This window comes from Mustela lutreola, chromosome 6 (assembly GCF_030435805.1).
Source record: "Mustela lutreola isolate mMusLut2 chromosome 6, mMusLut2.pri, whole genome shotgun sequence".
NCBI lineage: Eukaryota > Metazoa > Chordata > Mammalia > Carnivora > Mustelidae > Mustela > Mustela lutreola.
The window spans coordinates 141,710,637-141,732,501 of record NC_081295.1 but is presented as its reverse complement, the minus strand read 5'-3'; the positions used below and the strand labels follow the sequence as shown (position 1 = coordinate 141,732,501).

General features: G+C 37.8%; 1 protein-coding gene across 1 annotated transcript in view; it reads left to right on the top strand.

Moving 5' to 3' along the window:
- The first annotated feature begins 453 nt into the window (after window positions 1-453).
- LOC131834722 (uncharacterized) overlaps window positions 454-21,865 on the top strand; it is a 224,048-nt gene continuing 202,636 nt past the window's right edge. Inside the window, exons 1-3 of the mRNA XM_059179359.1 lie at window positions 454-476; window positions 563-686; window positions 3,357-3,581. Coding sequence (XP_059035342.1) covers window positions 454-476; window positions 563-686; window positions 3,357-3,581 — 372 coding nt within the window. The remainder of the gene's footprint in view (window positions 477-562; window positions 687-3,356; window positions 3,582-21,865) is intronic.

Genomic DNA, 21,865 nt, shown 5'->3' with positions numbered 1-21,865 from the left:
TGAAGCTTTAAATAAATAAATAAATAAATAGTAACAAAGAAGCTCAAATAAAGACAATAAATGTTAATTGGAGAAAAAATAAAAAAGCCTACGGAACATTTTGAAGGTAGAAATAGATCTTCATCTCTGATCATTGCGTCAAAAAAATAAAAGAAAAAGTTTGTATCATATTAGCTATTCATCTATTTAAATGCTTTTCCCATTCCAGCGATTCTTTACCAATTTATAGGCTAGAAGGGGTGGGGGTAGAAAATAAGGTGGCTAAACATCTTACCAAATATGTAACCTTCTGGTAATTTCTGAAACAAGCCGCATTTTAATTGCTGATAGATCAGTACGGAATATAGTGAGTCTTGTATTTTGTTGGATCCCATTTCAAAAGCTACTCATCTCCCCAACTTTAATCAATGGTGGTAATGTAGTGTTTATCTAGTTCTCAGTTAATCTGACACGATGTTTAAGGAAAACATCAAATTGTGTTGTGTTTCCAAGGGCAAACCTTTTCATTATGCCCACTGTCGATTTCTGTTCCTTTTATCTCCCTTCTTCTTGTAACTGCTAGCAGAGCACCAAGTCAACCATTAATTGCAGAGCTAAATGTCTGTAAAGAAGACAGCTCAGCCAAGCTCTGCACCCTCCCAGAAGTCACTCGCGAATCAAAGGGAGCAGCAGGACCTTGCTGGAAGGTGAGGCTCTCACCAGGAACTTTTCCTCTGCCACAAAATGTTAAAGTGATGAGATCAGTTGTTATCGACTTCTTTTCCTGTGGTGCTTTTCCTCTTGGGGGACCCTTTAGAGAAACAGAGTTTCAGCAGGGCTTGGTAAATATTTTTGATGAGAATTCTTTGCTAAGATAGAACAGCTAAAATTCTCAGTTGTAAAGGCATTGGAATTCCTCAAAAAAGGTGTCCCTGGCACCGCGCTGGGTTGTCACTAGACAATGAGGCAGAGCTGCCACCATGCAAATGAGACAAGGTTTGAGATTTGATGAATCTTCTGTCTTCTTTCCCTACTCATCTGACATACGCTTTGAGGAAGGTTGTAAATGCAAGAGAGATTGTGGTATAATTCCTCAGACTGGCATTTCTGCCCCCTAGTCACCATTCGATTATCTTCCAAATTGCTGTGTTTCAGAGAGATAAAGATTTTTTATGGCTTGCTGACTTGAAACAACCACAAGAACCAGCGAAGAGATGCCTAAGCAACCATGCATAGTAATTCCATTGGTAAATGACAAAATCTTTGTTTGTATGACATTTCCAAAATTACTACAGAAGATGAATCTAAAATGTGACAAAATGTCACATTTGGCATGCAAAACTATCACAATATATTTCAGTATAAAACTCATAGAGGCGTTTAATTTAGAATGTGTTTAATAACTCAGTCTGCCTGCATTGGTAATCCTGCCTTGAGGTTTAAAGAGATTGTCTTATTTATTCACATGGTGTTAATTTTTTAAATATTTTTGGAAACCAAAATATGAAGGTTAAGTCCTTATTGTTAATTAAGATTTTCTAATTAAACCAAAAATAATTGTTATTCTGATAGGCTTTTAAGTATGACTCATATGAAAAAAACCCAAAAAACAAAAACAGAAGTTTAGCAACTTTCATTGTTTATTTAACTGTGATTTGATTCCAGAAGCATACTATCTATATGGAAATATATATTATCACTAACAAATATAGTCAAGGCGGGATTCCTAAGTACTTACTGTTGGTTGCAGATTAATGGGTATGCTACTAACTCCAGTAGCCAAGAGAGTAACCTGTTTCCAAAAACGACATTATTTTTTTGCTTAAAGCACAATGTAATAGAGAATTCTTTGAGGTCAAATTATTCTGAAGACTATTTGGGACTTATTAGTATAGAAAACATGACTTAATGACATTGGAGTTATTAATAATCCCAGTTTAATTTTTGTTTAATCTGAAACAAGTCCATTAAAAATCTTATCAATTCGTATAAACTTTCTGGCACTTACTAAAAATGAAAATGGCCTATTTCTGTCAGCTGAAGGTAAGCAATGAAATTCCAATGTCCCATAAAATATGCCCGAATCGTGTTCTTTAGTTACCTACAATTTATGCTGACTTGTAGGTTAAAGCGTATACAAATGCTACCCTTCCTTTATTCATTTATTCGCATGTGAAACTGATGGGGCTAGTTGACCTCATGTTGAAATTGTATTAAACTATCTATCGGTGTTTGTCTGACCTACTTTGGACTTCCCTCTTCAGTGTGGTCTAGGGGCCAATGGTAGGTTTCCAGAATGTACCAGAGTGGCACAGGGATTATTTTGAAGTGAAGTTGCTTGAGAAGCAACCAGTGCAAGACCCCTCAGACCCTCCTCTGTCCCCCTGAACTCAGGAATACTATCTCCCATACGGAAGGTACCCTTCCTGTATTGAGAAGTGAAAAAATATCCTTATCGCCAGTGATTGGAACTCTTAAAAGGAGAAAGCTGTAGAAACTTTGCTATTTATTTTTACCAATCTACTACTTCAGGCCAAACTTAGCTTAGAATTCCTTCCTCACTAAAACCCTCTAACACCTGTTTTCTTTATTCTGTCAGCCTCTCGCCAGTGTACTGTCTGTCCTCCTAAAATGCCTCTCTACCTCCTGCCACAGCAAAGGAAAGTTTACTCTCTAACAGCCTGACAAAATGTCACAGAATTACATGCATCCCTTGGTGTCACCTAACAAAATCCTGGATCCCCAAAGAAATGTGCTATTGTCTCTCTTCCTATAAATGCCTCTCTTGGTCATTTCTGTAGGTCTCCATGTCATTCCTGGGCCTTGCTGTGCAATAATAAAACTTCGGCTTCTTTCTCTTGTTAACCCTTTTCATGTAAATTTAAGTTGGAGTCCAGCGAAGATCGTGAAGGGTCGGCAAAAATGGTTTCCTCTCCTACAGTGTCATATGGTCTGTGATTAGTGTCAGAGGGAAGGACTGTCGCCTTTCGAACTCTGAGTTGGAGCTCACGGCCCATGTTCTCCCATCCCAGATAACCTTGAAGAGGCATGATGTGTGGTTTTTAGAAGTGTTGGTTTCCTGTTAATTCTATCTTATTATAATAGATGAATGGTTTCTGATGTCACAGATCATTAACATACCATGCTTAAAAATTGGCTAAACTTTCCCTGGCATAATTGGCAGGTTTGGCTTTTGACCTCCTAATTATATATCTTGTGTCCTCCCCTGTTATCATTACTAATACCTAACAATTACAGGTTGAGCGAAAATAATTGTCTATTTCCCCCCACCCCCGAGAATCGCATTGTGGCTAATTGCGTGGTTTTACCCAGTTCCTGCATATTTCAAAGACCTGTCTTGTCTTTAGGTTGTGCAGGGTCAGGAGCCTCAGCATCTTCAAATGCAGATGAAATGCCTAAGGGGCCTCAAGAACAAGGCTCCCCGAGGCTCTTACCTCCTCAGAGTGTCCTTGCTCCCTCGACCAGGTGGCTGTCCCATGCAGTGGAGGCATACAGAGCAGCTGAAGACCAGAACACACCCAGTGAGGCATGATGGAAACTTTTATGATGTGGGGCTCTATTTCCATGAAAGCCTTCATGTGGTAAGCAGGTCTTTTTGCCCACATAGCGCTTTTTCTGTAGTTTCTCCATGCTTCCTACCCGTCCATCTTTTTATCCCAATTGATGTAGATTTAGATATTCAACTCTGTGTAGTGAACAGGAAGGATTTCATTCATTCTTGCATGCATCCATTCAGCAAATACCTAGTGGGCACCCACTACGCACCAAACATGGGTTGTGCACCATAAAGGGACCTCCCTCCCCCCACCATGTCCAGTGTAAAATGGAAATGCTATCTTCATTTATCAAGAACATATAACGTGGATACTTGGTCTAGTTCTTCATCCTTTTTGGATTTATGTGCTGGGAGATTAATGATGAGTGTTTTTGGATGTCTTGTACATGTATACATGTGTAAATAGCCAGAGATGCTGAATTTAGGTGAGAACCAAGCTTTGGACCGGAAGAGAAGTTGGAGGGATTGTTCAGAAAATATATTATGGATATAAGGGGATGTGTTTACCATGCAAAGAGATTACAGAGGAGATGGTGCTGAGTAAGGCAGGAAGAGATAAGTGAGATTAAAGAGGGACTGACCCTGGTGGCAGGGATGAGAAGTAGAGCCTGGAGATCATCAAGTTACCTTTGGAAACAGAGAGGGGAGTCTCAGCTTCCTCTGGCCCTAAGAAAAAGAAGGGAGGTTGGGTTAGTCCTGGTACATTGGATGTTGGGCATGAGCACAGACTGTTCACAAATACAGAATTGCCTTTTACACTATTAATTTGAATGCATAAAACAAACATCTTGAGAGTCAATATAGGTATTGCAGAGTGATATTAAAAAAAAAACTAATTTCTCTCTAAAATAGAAGTGTGCTCTCTTTCCCCATTTCCCTTTAGGTTTTGTGCTAAAAGGTATCCTTTTAATTAATTTTAGCATGTGGTATTTCATTAAGGGTTGCAATGTATTATTCACATGAATATACTCTGCAGATAATATATTGCATTTATTCTGACCAACTGACAAAATTAAAACGGAATGTGAAGCCGTAAAAACAAATGAGCCTTTCTGTACAGTAGATCTATAAACTACAAACCCAGGAGGCCATCATTTACTTATAGGGTCCAAGAAGAAAATTACCAACCTCCATGTTTTTGCCGCCTTTACTTGTTAGATATCTACACCCCTTGAGGACAGACAGTATTTTTCTTATTGCTGTTGCTTGTTTGGTTGGTTTTTCTTTTTGATTTTTTAATGAGCAACAACTCTGTAGTGGGTTTTAAGAAATAGAAAAGATCTGGCATTCATAAAAACCACACCATTGAATAATAAGTATAGAGTATCAGATGACCTCTCTGTTTGGAAGTTGACAGTTGTTAAAACCAAAAAAACAAAGTCTGCCTACTGTTGGGAGCCATGTACTAATCAGACATTCAGCGAAGTTTCACAGCGTAATCCTAAGATGTAGCCGTGGTTGACTTCTGTGAGGGTTTGGAGAGTTGGTAGTGTTGATGGGGATGGTAACACCAGGAGTCTCTTTAAGACAGAGACCTCAATTTTTCCCTGGATAGCATCCTCCCTAAGCAGAAAGGAATCCTGGCTGAAAATGTTCACTGGGGAACCAAACCTCAGTTGGCTCATCTGTGAAATGGGCATAATATCTGCCTATCAGATACATCATGAGAAATGACTAAGAGAATAGCTGTGGAAATCCACAGTGCCGGTGTGTAGTAAGAGTCCAGAGGCTTCTTTTTTTTTTTTTTTTTTAAATATTTATTTATTAATTTATTTGACAGAGAGAGAGATCACAAGGAGGCAGAGAGGCAGGCAGAGAGAGAAGGGGAAGCAGGCTCCCTGCCGAGCAGAGAGCCCGACGCGGGGCTCGATCCCAGGACCCCGGGATCATGACCTGAGCCAAAGGCAGAGGCTCCAACCCACTGAGCCACCCAGGTGCCCCCCAGAGGCTTCTTTTAATCATTGTTATAATTGTTCTGTTTCTTTGATAAAGAAACTGTCCATAAATTTTTACCCAGTGGACTTTCATTTTATTATATATAACAGATGAGTAACTTTATATGGTGAGTAACTTTCAAACTGACCTTTGCTTGAGAGCAATGTCAGTTAACGTTTTCTTTCTTTCTTTCTTTCTTTTTACTAATTCTTTTCTTTTTTTCCTTCATTTTTTTTTTTTTTAATTCCTTTTAGTGATGGATCCCAAAGGCCTTCTTAAGGGGGGTATGCCAGTGAGAGGAGTTAGTTTCAGGTTGGAAGGAGAGGACATTTTCCCTGGGGGAACCCACTGCCTCTATGGGACCAGAATTTGAGGACATGTTCTAAGAAGACAGCGGGCATAATTCAGCTCCTGTGCTGAGGTCTTGGTTCTCACCCTTTACCTCAGAAATGTGGTGTGACCTAAAATCTTAGTTATTTAAAAAAAAAAAAATTGTACCTAATGGGCTGTTACATTTATTTGCTACATTTTAATTAAGTACCAGAAATTTTAACACATAGAGTTAGGCTATAGAGTATGTAGTTTCAAAAGCTTGAGTTCTAGAGCCATCTGCATCAATACCTGTTTGATGCTAAAAGGTGGTAAAAAGTGTTGTTATTATTATTTTTTATTTTATTTTTATTTTTTATAAACATATATTTTTATCCCCAGGGGTACAGGTCTGTGAATCACCAGGTTTACACACTTCACAGCACTCACCAAAGCACATACCCTCCCCAATGTCCATAATCCCACCCCCTTCTCCCAAACCCCCTCCCCCCAGCAACCCTCAGTTTGTTTTGTGAGATTAAGAGTCACTTATGGTTTGTCTCCCTCCCAATCCCATCTTGTTTCATTTATTCTTCTCCTACCCACTTAAGCCCCCATGTTATTATTATTTTTATGGGTTTAGAGGCCCATCCCTGGATCCCACTATCAGAATGTGAACTCTGAGGGCAGATGCCACATATATTGCTATGTTTGTTTTGAGAATATTCCACACCTGTTTTGGGAGAACTAACAGAGTGTGCTAAAGATCTAATGCCAAGAGGACTGAAGAAGGGTACTAGGAACGGCTTCAGGGAGAGGTCCAGAGCCACTACGTGACTGAGGTTGCGAAAACGTTAGTGTTAAAAAGTGCATCTTGTCTGTAGGGGAAAGCAGAGGCGGCCCTTCTTTCAATAGTAAAATGCATTTTTCCCTTCCTGCCAAAAAGAACAAAAAGTGTCTTGGAATAGTTGAAATAACAACCCCAAATTTTCTTCCCCTGTGTCAGAAGCAAACAAACAAAAATAATTACCTCCTGCCACAGCCAAGGAAAATTTACTCTTTAACAGCCTGACAAAATGTCACCGAATTACATGCGTCCCTTGGTGTCACCTAACAAAATCCCGGATCCCCAAAGAAATGCGCTAGGCTATTTCACATTCAGTGTATATAAGAAAAGTACAAAATTCAGGACAAAAACAAAAACAAGAAAAGCACCCAAACCTCCAGAACTTGACAGGAAAGAGAAGTCATCTGAGGCTGTTTCATTTCAGAATAAAAATGCTGTTGCTCAAAGTCCTGTTCATTCCATTGGGTTCTACCCAATAACAGCAAATATTTCACTAACCACACAATTCTGCCTGCCAGTCACTCTGCCGGCAGTTTGTGGGAGACTGACAGTTCAAACAGCAAGTTTTCCAGAAATACAACTTTTTAACAATAGGAATACACATGCACAAACACCTAAATGTGCATTGGGTATGTAATTGATATAGGGACATATAAGATATTTGTGTCATTATTTTTAAAATGTGAGTCTAAGAGGGGATCTTCTCTATTGTAACTCCACAAACAGGAGAAATTGGCTTCATAGGGTCTTTAGAGAGCACAAGGCATCTTACAAGTGCTAATGGGGTGGGGGAGATGGTCATCTACTCTCATGCAGAAAGGACAGACTGAGAAAACATTTCCCTCCAAAGAAGGGCAAATCCTAATTACAGAAGCACCCAGAATGCTGCAGAAAGTCTTGCTTTATCCACATGTAAGTCTACCTTTTAATGGATATTGGAATGAGGATACAATGATACAACATTAAAGGTGGCTTCGCTTTGGCATCAGGCTATGCCAGGAGGTAAATACTTGAAGGTTAAGGTGAAAAGGGTTTGGGAAGTCTCCAAAGGAGGCGGCAGATATATGGGTAAGCCCAACGTAATATCACCCCAAACACCCACAAGACTACTTCCAGATACTGTCACTTGGATTTTGTCTAAATAGTTCCACATCTTAGCATTGGTTTTCCTGTATTGCGAGATGGAGGTGATCAAAAACAATGAGTTGACTGAAAAGTCTGAGCTTCGGTCTTCTCATGTAAAATGGGTAATAACAGCTCCATCCCTCTTATGAATACTGTAAGAATTGTATTAAATTGAATTATAGATTTGAGATTTGGGCTTGTTTTGCCTGAAGATTTTGAAGTTTCTTGGTAGAGACACTTGGAACCTACTTGTCTTTTGACATTTATCCTGGAGATCTTTCAACTAGAAAACATTGCCTTCTTTGTTGATCATGTTCATTAACAAGACATAGGCTAGGATCTTTGAGAGGATGTCTGTCCCCCACCCTGCCAACTATGCCTTTTGTCTTTCAATTTTGGCAAGCTGTTAAACTAAGTTAAATATTCAGATTGTCTTAGTCTACCATTCTGCCAAAGCAGGAGCCAAAGGCATATTTTATTTTCAGATTAGGTTCTATAAACACCTGGAAATTCTAGATGAGATATGAGCCAGTGGGTTTTAGATGCATTGGTAAACACTCAAGAGAGGAAAGGATATCCTTGATTATCAGAAATGAAGAGGAAATTGAAAACCAGACAGGGCAGTGAGTTAACTGGGGAGATGATCGATCTTGGGTATCTAAAGTTTTGGATTTCAATGACCATTCGGGAAGTGAGGCCTTGGACCCATTTGGTATGGAGTTTTGAAGGAAAGTCTCCTGCATCAAATGAGGATATTCAAGACTAGCCCCAAAAGAATAGACTGGACAAAAAAAATCTACCCACTAATAGACGGAAATAATAGGAAATTTCTCTTTTTTTTAGGCTTTGTTTAAAATTTTATCTCTCCTATTAACCTAGCAATGTAAATCTTATAATGGAAAATATAAAGTAGTTGAAATTAAAAACTCAAAAGATACATTATATAGATTAAACCTTCTAAGTAGAGAGCTAATGGGCTGGAACCAGATTTGAAGACCTTGCCTGGACTGCACGAAAAGATAAAGAGATGAAAAAAGTGAATTGATTTGGAAAGAATTAGAAGAAAAGGTCTAACATGCAGCTTATAATTGTTCCAGAAACAGAGAATAGAGAAAAAGAGAGAATACATATACAAAGACATAATAGCTATCAATTTCCCAGACTTGCTGGAAAACCCAAACTCTCAGATTAAGGGAGCAAAATTTGTGAGCAGGACAAAGTAAAATCAATCCGTAGGTGGACACGTAGTGATGAAGCAGCAGATTGAAGTAGTGAGGACTGAAGAAAACTGAACAATACATTCAGGAGCCTGAGAGAAAATTTAAGAAGATAGTTACTTAACTCTATCATTCAAGAGTTGGCATAGTTTTGACTAAGAATATTAAATTAACTTCCTAAAGCTGCTATAAGGACCATAAACTTAGTGGCTCAAAACAAAGAATTTTATTGTCTTACAATTCTGGAGGCCAGAAGTTTGAAGCCAAGATGTCAGTAGGACCTTTGCTCTCTCTGACGGTGCTGGGGAAGAACTGTCCTGTGCCTCTCTCCTAGCTTCAGCTGTTCCATGGCAGTGGATACATCCCTCTGATCATTTGTCTTCATGTGGCCCTCTCCCTGTGTGTCTTTTTTTCTTTTCTTTTTCTCTTTTCTTTCTTTTTTTTTTTTTTTTCAAGATTTATTTATTTATTTGACAGAGAGAGACACAGTGAGGGAGGGAACACAGGCAGGGGGAGTGGGAGAGGGAGAAGCAGGCTTCCCACCCAGCAGGGAGCCCGATGCACAGGCCCCCATCCCAGGGTCCTGGGATCATGACCTGAGCTGAAGGCAGACGCTTAATGACTGAGTCACATAGGATCCCACTCTCCCTGTGTGTCTTCGCATCCTTTTCCCTCTGTGTGTATTTGTCTTTGTGTCTAGATTTCCCCTTTTTGTAAGGACACTGGTCATAATAGGTTAGGACCCAACCTAATGACCTCATCTTGGTTAAATCAACAAAGATCTTATTTCCAAATCCTGTCACATTCTGAGATTCTGGGAGTTAGGATTTTAATATCTCTTCTTTCAGGGGACACAATTCAACCCATAGCATTATAGCCTTCTTAAGAACTTGCTAAAAGAACTAAAAAGAAATATCTTCTAAGAGCAAGGAAGAATGAAAGGACTAATGCCATCTTGAATTATTCTTTTGAATCTTCTATATTTGAAATATTTTATAATTTTCCAAGGGAATATTAAATAAACACTATGGCTTTTCTATTCAATTTAATAAAATATTAGGCAATGAAGAGCTTTTGAATAGCAGAAGAAAGAACAAATGATTGTATAATTTGTACAATTAAATGATTATTTCTCCAACTAATGAACTCAAAATTAAATCAAGGGTTGGGACTAAGACATCTCTATTTTCACAAGATATGTACACCGCAGTTGGAAAACACTGATTGAAACCAGTCATATATGTGTGGCTTTTTGTTTATAATTACAAAGATGAAAACTACAGAAAACCATGACATAAGGAAAATCTTATTATAAGAAAATTGGAATGATCCTTTGAAAATTTGATGAAAATTACACTTTCTTCAGTTGTACTTGGTTTCTAATATTCTAATTTTCTAATCTATGCAGATAAGTAGATATGGAATCTTTAGTGCTGTATAGAAAATTGAAATAGAAAATATACTAAACTACTTTTTAAAAGTTAAAGTCACATATTAAGAATTATGATGGTTATGATAACTGTTTTCACATTATCATTTAAATATGTCATTATTTAAAGATGATATTTAAATATGAAAATTAAAAATATTATCGTACTTTGGCAATAGTACTTGAGCCGAAAGAACAGTTTGTTAATTATTACATAAAAGTGCTATGCTTATAATTCTTTTTCATTGGGTACAGGGATTGACCAACTTAAAAAAAGAGGATACAAATAATAGGTTCAAGAAGCAAAACCAGCAAAATTCAGGCAAAGAACATTGATTAATGAATTAAACAAAGAGTTCTAAAAGGTCATGTGCTGAAGTTGGGCTAGGTCTCAGGCAGCTCTAACAAACATGACCAGGCAGTCTGTGTGCAGCAGGTAACCCATGCTGACTCTGAATCTGCTGACATTATAGGGTTATTATTTCTGGAAGGATGTAGCATTCTGGAACAATTTCTCTAATGATTCCATTAAGACCATGGTTTCCTTCAATTTGTACTTACATATTTCATTGTTCACATTCCCCTACACCACAAAGCAAAGAAAACCATGTCTTGGATTGAGGGACTGTGTCACCAAGGGGGGGGGGAAATCACTCAGTTTTGATGGCCCTTAACCCCATTTGATTCGATAAGCACATCTGTTTTTTGAATCACATGCCAGTGTGAATGATGAAATTCTGTAAGTACTTGTTTAACGGCAAAAAATAAATATAGGGGACCAAGACCTGGTAGAATGGTGGTTAAGTGTGTGCTCTTTCTTGAACTGAATTTTGGTTCCAAAACCTACTTAGCAAAGTGACTTAGAGCAGTCACCCAATCTCCCTGTGCCTCTGTGATCTCCACATACAGTAATCATCACAAGAAGCCCAAACTTGTTGATTTTACATTGTTATTTACCACCAATAGGGTCGTGGTCTAGGGTGAATGTTATGTAGTGCAGCTCAAGGCCAACATACTTCAAGGACTAAAGTATTTTAAAGTTAGGAGCAAATCAGCTCTAAAAAGAACAAAAACAAACAAACACCAAATATATGCCTAAAACAAAGTTTTGGTTGATTAAAATATATCAGTATTTCTCTTCCTAACATGTCTATGACTCTATTGTTTGAAAGGATAAATGAGCGATTGTGAACAACATTTATACATTAAGTCCACCTTTTCTAAAACCAGTGAAGTGTTTTAGACCAAAGTAGAGTTTACGGTTTTCAATAATATTATGGCATTTAACCTCAAAAGCAATAAGTGAGATAGACATTAATATTTCTATTTCACAGATGAGAGACTGCAATATGGAGAAATAATTCTAGTTACCTAAGATCTTAGCAGGGCAATGTTGGCAATGAAACCCTTGCTCTGTAACTCTGGATACCCAACTCTTTTCCACCTCCAAAAAGGGCTTTCCACTCACCCCAGGGGCATCACCAATGTTCTCTTGGTCATCATTAGTGAAAATGGTCTTTTCATCACATCACTCTAAGACTTCCCTTTTGAAACATTTGTTGACTTTCCATTGCTCTTAAGATAAATCACAAACTCCTTGCCATGGATTCAAAGACCTAGCAATGTGGTTTCAGCCCCTGTCCACAGTCTTTACCCCTATTAAATAGAGCAAACTTCCCATTATGTACCCAAGCACATTCTTAGCTCAAGCTATACCTGAATTCCAGATACCCTACAAGTTTTGTGAGCCATCAGCCATTTGTTCCCAAAGTCAACTCCTACTTATTCTTCAAATCTCAACCTCAATCACTTTTGCTATTGTTTATACACATGGATACACATGGATGAGCTCCAACAAGATTTCATGTGTTTGAGGACAGAGGCCATACGATATTTATTGAGTGTCTTTCAGAGCATATAGTACTTGTACATAGGAGGCATTCAATAGACATTTCTAAAAAAGAAGGAAATGAAATGTGAAACTTTAGGTATAAAGATGCAATAAGTTTAAAGTAAATCTAGTTTTTCAAAACTGAGTACACGGAAATGTCAAGATAATCTTAAGAGTCAAATCTTGGTAACAGTAGCTTCTAAAATGGAAATAGATCTGTTGGAGAAGAAACAAATTAATTTGGAGGAAGAGAGATGATTTTCACATTACTTATAAATGGGGGGCCCATCACTGGTAATGACTAAGAACATAAATATCAATGTTTTAAGGTTTTACAATTTCATGTTTATTTTTTGTTGTCTCCCTTCCTTAGTATATACAAGCCATATTTTAGGTAGACATTTTCTAGAGAGAGAAGTGAGCTCATAAAGTCACATCCTTGAAGCATGATCATATTCAACAAAGCTCCTTTTCCAGTGGAATGCCTTCTGAGAATTTCCAGAGTACTTAGACATGCATGAGGACCTCCCTGAATGCACCTGTTCAATGTTATATTAACTTTGAACTTGATTATTTTAAAGACCAACCAGACATTTCTCCAGATTATATTTTGATATTTCTAAGTGAAAATAGTTCTATTGGCCTTTCTAATTATAGAATGCAATTACAAGCTCTTTGTTAAGAAAATCATAGAATTTAAAAGGTATATGTACAAATCTAGCTTTCAGCAAGCATGCACTCCTGTTATGGAGCTATATTAACTGCATACACAGTTACCTTCCTTTTATTAGTCATTGTCTAACCAAAGTATTCTTTCACTGTGCAAATGAAAAGTAGGTTTAGTAAGTAAATAAATAAGCACTTCAACCTTAGGAAGAATTACAAGTAATAAAAGAGTTTTAAAAAAATATGAAAACCAGGTAAGTAGTTTCCTGAATTCACATTAGCTTGCTTGAATTATTGGAAATCTTTCATGTTTGGTGTTAATTCAGATGGAAGTTGCAAAGGTCACTGCAATGTACATGGCCAAATAGATTAATTTTATTGTATTGTACAACATATTTTGCATATTGTTGTTCATCCATTCAGTTACCAATAACATGTTGGGGTAGATTAAAGATGGCCATAACTTCTTTGCTATTCCTTCTACTGAAAAACAAAATCTATGTTTCCTCCCCTTCACTCTGAGGGGGGGAACAGTTTGTGACTGCTTAAACAATGGAATACAATAAAAGTGATGCTGTCAGTTTCTAGGTGTCAGTTCTGGGTTTGAAAGTCTTTAAAAGATTGGCAGCTTCACTTCCTGTCTTATTGGAAGCCATAGTCTTAGGTGCTTGAGATGCTATGTAAAATAATTCATAAAAATGTACTTTGCTAGACCAGAAGTTGAGGCCCTGTGACTATAAGAGAGAGAGCTCCTGGGCAAGGCCTAGCTTTCTTTCTGTCTTTGCCAGTGTGCTTGGCATGTGAGAGAAGTCATCTTGGACACTCCAGTTCAGTCTAGCCACCAGTTAAACAGCATCAGGTGACTCCACCTGATGCTGTGATGCTGTATGGAGTAGGTGAGTCACTGTGCTCAATCATGCCTCTTTTTTTGACCCATAGAATTGGCACTAATTTTTGCAACAAAAAGTAACTGAAGAGTTTATTTATGTAATTCCTCATATGACCAAATACTATTTCAAGGGCTGGAGGAGTAAAGTCAGCACCCTCTCCTTAAATTGCATGGGTAGCTGTTACAAACTGAACCTTGTGTGCTTAAAGGGGGGGGGGGTCATTTTATTTCCAAATTCAGCTTAGAATTACCAAGAAGGCATTTGGACCTTGTACAAAACGGGTCATCCTTTAGTTATGCCATGTACATCTAGGAAGGTAGAAATGGTAGGTGAGGGTAAATAGAGAGGGCCCTGTTATGGACTGAAGTTTGCAGACTGCCCCCCCGCCATTCATATGCTGAGGTCATAAATCCCAGTACCTCATAAGGTGACTGTATTTGCAGATAAGGTCTTTAAAGAGGTTAATTATGTTGAAGTGAGGTCATGAGGGAGAGTCTTGATCCAATATGGGGCTGTCTTTATAAAAAGGGGAGATTAAGAAACAGACATACACCAATGGAAGACTGATATGAGGGAGACAAGCCAAGGAGAGAAGCCTCAGAAAAACTAACCTTGCCAGCACCTTGACCTTGGACTTCCAGCCTCCAGAGCTGTGAAAAAATCAATTTCTGGTTTTTAAGCCCACCCCATGGTGCTTTGCTTTGGCCATCCTAGAATATGAATCCAGGGGCCCATGAATAAGTGGTGACAGTGAATAGCCCCCCCCCCCTTTTTTTTCTTTTTTTCTAGTGGGAAAGAAGAAACAATGATAGATTTGAACCTTTTAGAATTCAGTATGTCAATCTGGCATCATTGAAACAAGTTCTGGCTCTCCTATTCCTCTGATGTAGCCACACTGTGTGTAGGAGGGTTTGGGCTAATTGTGGGGCACACATAAGTACCTCAGAAGCTTCAGGGAAAACCTGACTTAGACTCCCCGTACTATCAGGCTCTTTCATGTATCTATAGAATTTTAAGGTCTATCAACCAGTTAATATTTATACATCAGTGGGGCAAGGTATCATTATTATAGTAGTAGATGGGCACCATTTTTGTTTTACTGGAGGGAAATCCAATATGAATAAAATAGCAACTTTTCAAACATGACATTTAATCCATGCATGTAAATCAAACCGAGAATCTATTATTCATTATTAAAAGGGGTGGCATATTTTTATTACACTGAGAATGAAACACAAATACTGTGAAAAATTTAGTGCCTCTTCTTGAAATTTTAAGACACTTATCATGCAGTCAGCTGGCTGGTACTGGCACTCATTTTAAAATATAGCCATGAAATTAATAAGTTTGAAGTTTTATGCCTGAAAAGAGGATGCTCAATTTCAGTGAAATAGGCAAATTTATTTTTTATTTAAGGCTTCCTAAATACTTAAGATGGTAAAGTACTCCAGTAATGTTCTGATTCCAATATGTATATGAAGAATATAGTTCATATTCTTGTCATTATTAGTCATGGCCACAGTGTTCTTCCCTGAAGTGCTTTCTGAAAACTGCATATATCAGAAACTGATTAAAATGACCTAAAGTATTAATTCTTAAAATATGATGAACCCAACATTTTGCAAGAGGTTATTTTCTATGTGACATTTAATATCAAAAAATTGAAAAGATTTTAATAACTCATAGGAAGGAGCAGTTTTAGGAAAACTAGAACCTGAACATGATTACTTTTATTGGTTATTGATTATTACCATTAATAACAAATAATCTGGGAGTATATTATATTATACAGTTTTAGAAAGCTTTTCTTTATATTAGTTGGAGGAAGGTTTTTGTTTGTTTGTTTTTTGTCAGTGCTGGGAACGGTCAACTTCTGTTGGTCAAGAGGTCCCCCAGAGAACCTAGATTGCAAACAGCTTTACCTGAATGGCATTGATGGCCACTGACCATGCATCTTACTCTCAGCAGTGATTGGTTCTGCTGAAGTCCAACACTTCAGGAAAACACAGTCTCACTGGCCTCAGTGTTCTCATCTGTACAATGGGAATATGATCCCTAATTCATAGGGATTTTGTGAGGATTAATTAATACGGTGTATAAATTACTGAGCATAGTGGTTTGCATGTAGGAAATAATTCTTTGCTATAACTCTTTTTATCACTATAGTAATAATCTACTATATAGAATCTTCTCTGTTTTCCTCTGCGTTAGATTTCTCCAGCTCTTCAAAACATTCCTTCAAGAAATATTAGCTAATCCAGCCTTGATTTATTTCCCTGAAGATAGCTCAGTTTCCATTAAATTTATTTGATACTGTTTTGCCTGTACTCATTGCTATTGAATGATGTGAGGGGTTTTAAGGCCTTCAGTGTGGAAATTCACTTGTATTACTGTACACCATAGTCTCTGGAAGAATGGAAGAGTAAAATACAATTAACTGCCAGCAGTGTGTCAAGTTCTTCACTATATTCTTAATACTCACAATCAATGCAAACTTCTCACAACCCAATGTATTATTAAACCCATTTTACAGATAAGAGAAACGGAGGTTTTAGAGATGAGGACTTACCCAGATGTCAGAAGCTGAAATTGCATGAATGTCATTGTGTGAATGACCCCACAGTCCAAACACTGAAGTTCACAATCCAGACTAAAGGAAGCAGCAAGAACTGATATATATATATATATATTTTTCATATCTCTAAAATATTCATCAATTCATATTCTATTTCTTTGTATTTTTACCAAACTTATTTCTATTTCTGAAGCCATGTTCCTCTCTCTTTTAGGGTTCCTCTTTGTCCTTTTGGAGGAAAGATTTTTTATCATATAGTAAACTAACATTTGGGAATGAGGCTCTTACATTACATGACTTCGACAGTTGGTTATTTAATCTTAAGACTGTTTGGTAGCGCTAGAATATGAATTTCTTGGGAGTAGGAACATGGGACTATTTTGTTCACTGTTGTATCTCTAGCACCTAGAAGTGTGGCTGTCTCAAATATCTCTAACATGAACAAATCTAAAAAATTCAGTCTCATTGCAGGCTTTAAATGGTCAACTATTGCCTGCCTCCTAGTTGAATTTTTTTTTTTTTAACTTTAAAAACATTCTGGTGTTTTATGCAGATTGACATTCTTTATTTTATTGCAAATGCTTTTGTAATGCCACAAATCTATCCTTGCCCTCTGTGTCTGCTCTCTACATCTGTTCACATCTGATGTATTCAGAGTTAAGAATGCCCTAGTTACCAAATAGTAGTTCTTGTTCACTTTGCATGCAATTCAACAATCAAATCATTTTGAATTCTCTAAAGAGGAGAAACTTGCTTCTATATTTGAACTCGCTCACATTCAGAGGAAATATGTTTTAGTATTTCAACATCTATACAAAATGCTTCACAATTACTTCTAAGACCCTAATTCTCGAATGAACACTGAGTGAAGTCACAAAGGGCTGAGTAGGGTCACAAGGTCACATGGCCTGTTCATTGCCAAGAAGAGAGCCAGTTATCTTTTCACATTTATCGGCCTCATACATATACCAGGCTGTAGTCAGTGACTTTTCAACCGATGGAGCTCTCAAAGCTCATGGTGAAGGCAGGGAAATGATTTCTGTTCAAACAAAAGCATCATGAGCTCAAGGACCATTGAAAGTCAGTCTAGTAAACTGCAAATCGGATCACAGCAAGCCTCTGCTTATGATTTTCCAGTGGCTCTCCATGGCATTGAAAATAAAATCTAAATTCCTTACCTGGGCCTTCAGACTGCATGTGATCTCATCTCTATCCCCTTCTCTCATTTTATTTAATACTCCTTCCCTGCTCATGTGTTTCACTCCACTCCTTTCCAGTCTCTGAATACAACCAGCTCATTCTTGTTGCAGGGCCGTGGGATTGCTTGTGGCTTCCTGCCTAGGAGGGCTCCTCCCTTCACTGTGATGTGGCTGGTCTCAGGTTAACTCTCCCTTTCTTCAACTAGATGTTCTTAACAGAATAGCTCCTCTGGTCCTTTTCCAGTACACCACTATTTTATCTTGATTATTTCCAACATCAGTTGTGATAAGTCAGAGCGTTTGTTACTATCAAAATTGTCTTATTTGGCTATTCACCATCCCTTCCTGCTCTAGAGAGTAGCTCAAAGAGAAAAGGAAGTTTCTTTGTCTTCATTCCATTTTTTTATCCTTAGTGCCAAAAATGGTACAATATGGGCATTTAATAAAATGTCTGTGAATGAATGATTGAATGAATCGAAGGAAGTGGTAAAGTGGGATATCATTTTTGATATAGTCAAATCAACAATTTAGTAGTTGGGAAAATGTGAGTGAACCATTACTTTCCTAATTGTTTTTCCATCACCTGTAAAATGGGCTAATATTGATGCTGTAATAGGACTGACATGTAGATCAAATGTGATCATGTGTACGTAAGAGTTTTGTAAAATAGGAAATGCTGCCCAGGTATTACTGTTATGAGTAGATATCTTTGGTGTGAAGTGGGTGGCCCAAAGGAAAAACGTTGATTAGCAATCATTGCCAAAAGTTTCTCCTTTCCAAATGATATATTTGCCTGTTCCTTGTAAAACCATTTGTGGTTAATTTGTTGGTCTTTGATCTAATCATGCTGCAGATGTTCAGGAATGCCATCTTTTTGTGCATTGAGGCTCAGTCACAGGGGCTTGGAAAAGTAATGGGCTGTGCCCAATTTTTCCCCAATGTGTTCAACTCTCAGGGACAATGAAGGGAAAATTTATCTTTTGCCTAACAAGGAGAAACTGAAAAGAAAATTCAACTTTTTGTTTTCACAGTAAAAAAAAAAGGGGGGGGTATAGAAATCCCAGAACTGAATTTTCTAAATTAAAATATTCAATTAGATTTTGCCATCTCCCTAGAGTGAAATATTCTTAGTTGAACATTTGAGGAGCATGTGAAGAGATGAGTTATGACATATTGAGGTTGAGGTCAGGTAATGGAATTTCAATATAATGAGATGACATGCCATATATTTCCTCTTGATTTCAGTCATGTTTGATAGAAAAGGGGGGAAAGGTCATATTTTTTAGCCCGTAATTATTCAGGTATGAATCAGTTTGATTTTAGACAGAAATGTGGTTGCCCTAAGCTGTGTAAGTCATATGATTAAGGACACACAAACCTGTCTTATCTTTGTGTCCATATTGGATGGTGATACTCGAAGTATGGCCTGATGAACCACTTGAATTACCTTTACCTTGGCATACTTGTTAAAATTCATATTCTCAAGCCTCACCCCATGTTACTGATTCAAGGATGAGAATGAGCCTGGAAATCTGCATTTTTGATAAGCACCCTTGGATAACTCTTACACAAATTAATCTTGGGGGACTAGGAGTCTAGATCCTTGAGGATGCCATTGTATGTTTATCGATGTTCCTCAAATAGTTATGTTAGTTGTTGAGAAATCCAAAAATTAGATTCAGGGTCTGTAGGTTTTGAGAGATCATGGAATTGAACACCCTTTTCAGGAAGATTGCTCTGAATGACTAATCTGCAAGCTATCTGGTGAATCTAGCCCTTCAGGAAGACCCGCTCATTAAGGATTCTGGAGAATGGAGTTTTATTGTAGTAAAACTGTTTTTTCTTGGTAAGCCCATGTCTACTTTCAATGGCTGAACTCAGAGTAAGCAATTTAAGAGAGAACAGGCTGAAGTACATGGAGGAAGAGCCATAGATTCTCAGTGTGTAGGGATCAAGAAGAGAAGTAAATAGGGTAGAGAAGAAAGACCATGGGCTTCTTCTCCATGAAGCCAAGGTAGGCTTTCTGATGCTGCACCTCCTTCATTCAGGAAGCATAAGAGCATGAATGGTGCTTCAGTAGATTGCCAGGTCAGAAACCAGCTCCACTCTCTGCATCTCTTTTCAGTGTGACTTGATGCTCGGTCTTTTTGTCTGATTTGTGTCATTCATAAAAATGGAGTTAATAACAAAATCTACTTCATAGAATTACGGTGGTGATTGAGTTGACAAGGATAAAGTGATTTAAAAGGTACCTTGTTTTTTGTAAACTTTCAACAAATGTTCACTTTTGATAGACTACTTTCTAGGATTAAGGAAAACAAACAAAAAACCAATTTTCTTTAGAAAAAACAGGGACCTGGAATGACTACATTTGCACAGGAGAGAGGACGGTATTCCAATGGTGTAGAAAGTAAGATTTTTCTCTCAGAAGCTATGACAGTAATAGCTGTCACCACCCTCTGTCCTTGATCCTTAGTCCAAGATAAGTTTCCAAGAATAATTACTTTCTTTTATCCCACAACAGAAAGACTGGGGATTAGAGCTCATTTGTCTATTTATTTATCTTGGCTGAGGGAATGGAGAGGCAAATAATGGTACTATAAAACTCTCACTGGATAACCTAGATTACTCTGTGCTGTGGCATCAATTCCCACTCATCTGTCCAGAGCTGTCTGTCTCAGAAAGAACATTTTGTGATTTCTACTGCAAATTAAGTGTATTTATTTACTTCCTGGACTCCCCTTATTCCTTAGAATGATAGTCCTGGAAGACACCGTTTAGTTTATCACCCTTCTGTATACCTGCCACCTTCCCTTTGTCACCGCTGTCATCCCCTTTCCTCCAAACCCCAAGTACTACCAGCAGCATTTAATAAATGGTGAAATGAAATCCGGAGATGATAGGATTCCTACTTAAGTGAGAAACTGGGATTTGACCTCATGTTTGTTTAATGTCAAAGCCCATGCTTTTTTTTTTTTTTTTTTTAATATTTTTTATTTATTTGACAGAGATCACAAGTAGGCGGAGAGGCAGGCAGAGAGAGAAGGGGAAGCAGGGTCTCCACTGAGCAGAGAGCCCAATGTGGGGCTCGATCTCAGGACCCTGAGACCATGACCTGAGCCGAAGGCAGACACTGAGCCACCCAGGCACCCCAAAGCTCTTGCTTTTAACCACTAAGATATATAGTTTCTCTTTTAAAGCAGGGTAGTAATTAAAGAAAATGGGAATGAACAATTAGGATTCAAGTAATCTATACATAAAGTCAAGAGAACCATTTAAGATGCATTTAGAAAAATCAGAATTGAAGCCATGTGTGAGCAGCACCATGGTAGACTTACCGGCAACAATTTAAGCATTATGGAATATTCTGCTTTATCTATGGAAGGACTGACTATATGAGTATTTGCATGTTCCTCTAATATTGGCTTTGTCATGAACCTGACAAAAACCTCTATACCCTTGACTTAATCTCCAATGACTTAGACCTGTGGCTCTGAGCTCTTTTGGCACAATAATCATCTTTATATAACAGTTAAGACTAGATTTGAGTAAATACAAGGAAGGGCCAGCAAAGGAGTCTACACTAGCTTGGTTATTCTATAGTAACAAAAAATCCTCATGGCATCTCAGAGGCTTAATACAGTAGAAGCTTATTTTTCACTTAAGCTCTATGTCCACTCCAGGAAAGCAGAGGTTCCGTTGAACCCATTCTCACTCTGAGTCAAAGACTGTTTGAAAGAGCACCATCTGGAATGTCATTTGTCACTGTGGCAAAAGAGAACTCTCAAAGGTCTAGAACCAAGAATAAATGCTCCAGCCCGGAAGTGATACTTATTATGTTCACTTAAGGATCATTGGACAGAACCAGTCAAAGGTCTCACCCAACCACCATGGAGCTTGGAAGTACAATCCTGCCATACGCTTAGAAGGTAAAGAGCTAGAAATATTTAACCAACAGCATTAATGATATCATGACTTCTTAGGAGTGACTGGGAGCTTCCTAAAATTAGAACTGTTCTCACATGGTTTAACTTACCATATAAACTGGCAAACCTTCCTATCAATGCAGGGTTCAGGTAGAGAATGAACAACTGTCTTTCATATTCTAGAACCAATTTCTAACTGAGCAAGGGATTGAATATAACACCTTTTCTCCATGTTTGTGTTGTATATATTATCAGAAATTTTGTTAGATGATCTGTATTTCTCAACAAATTTCTAAAGAT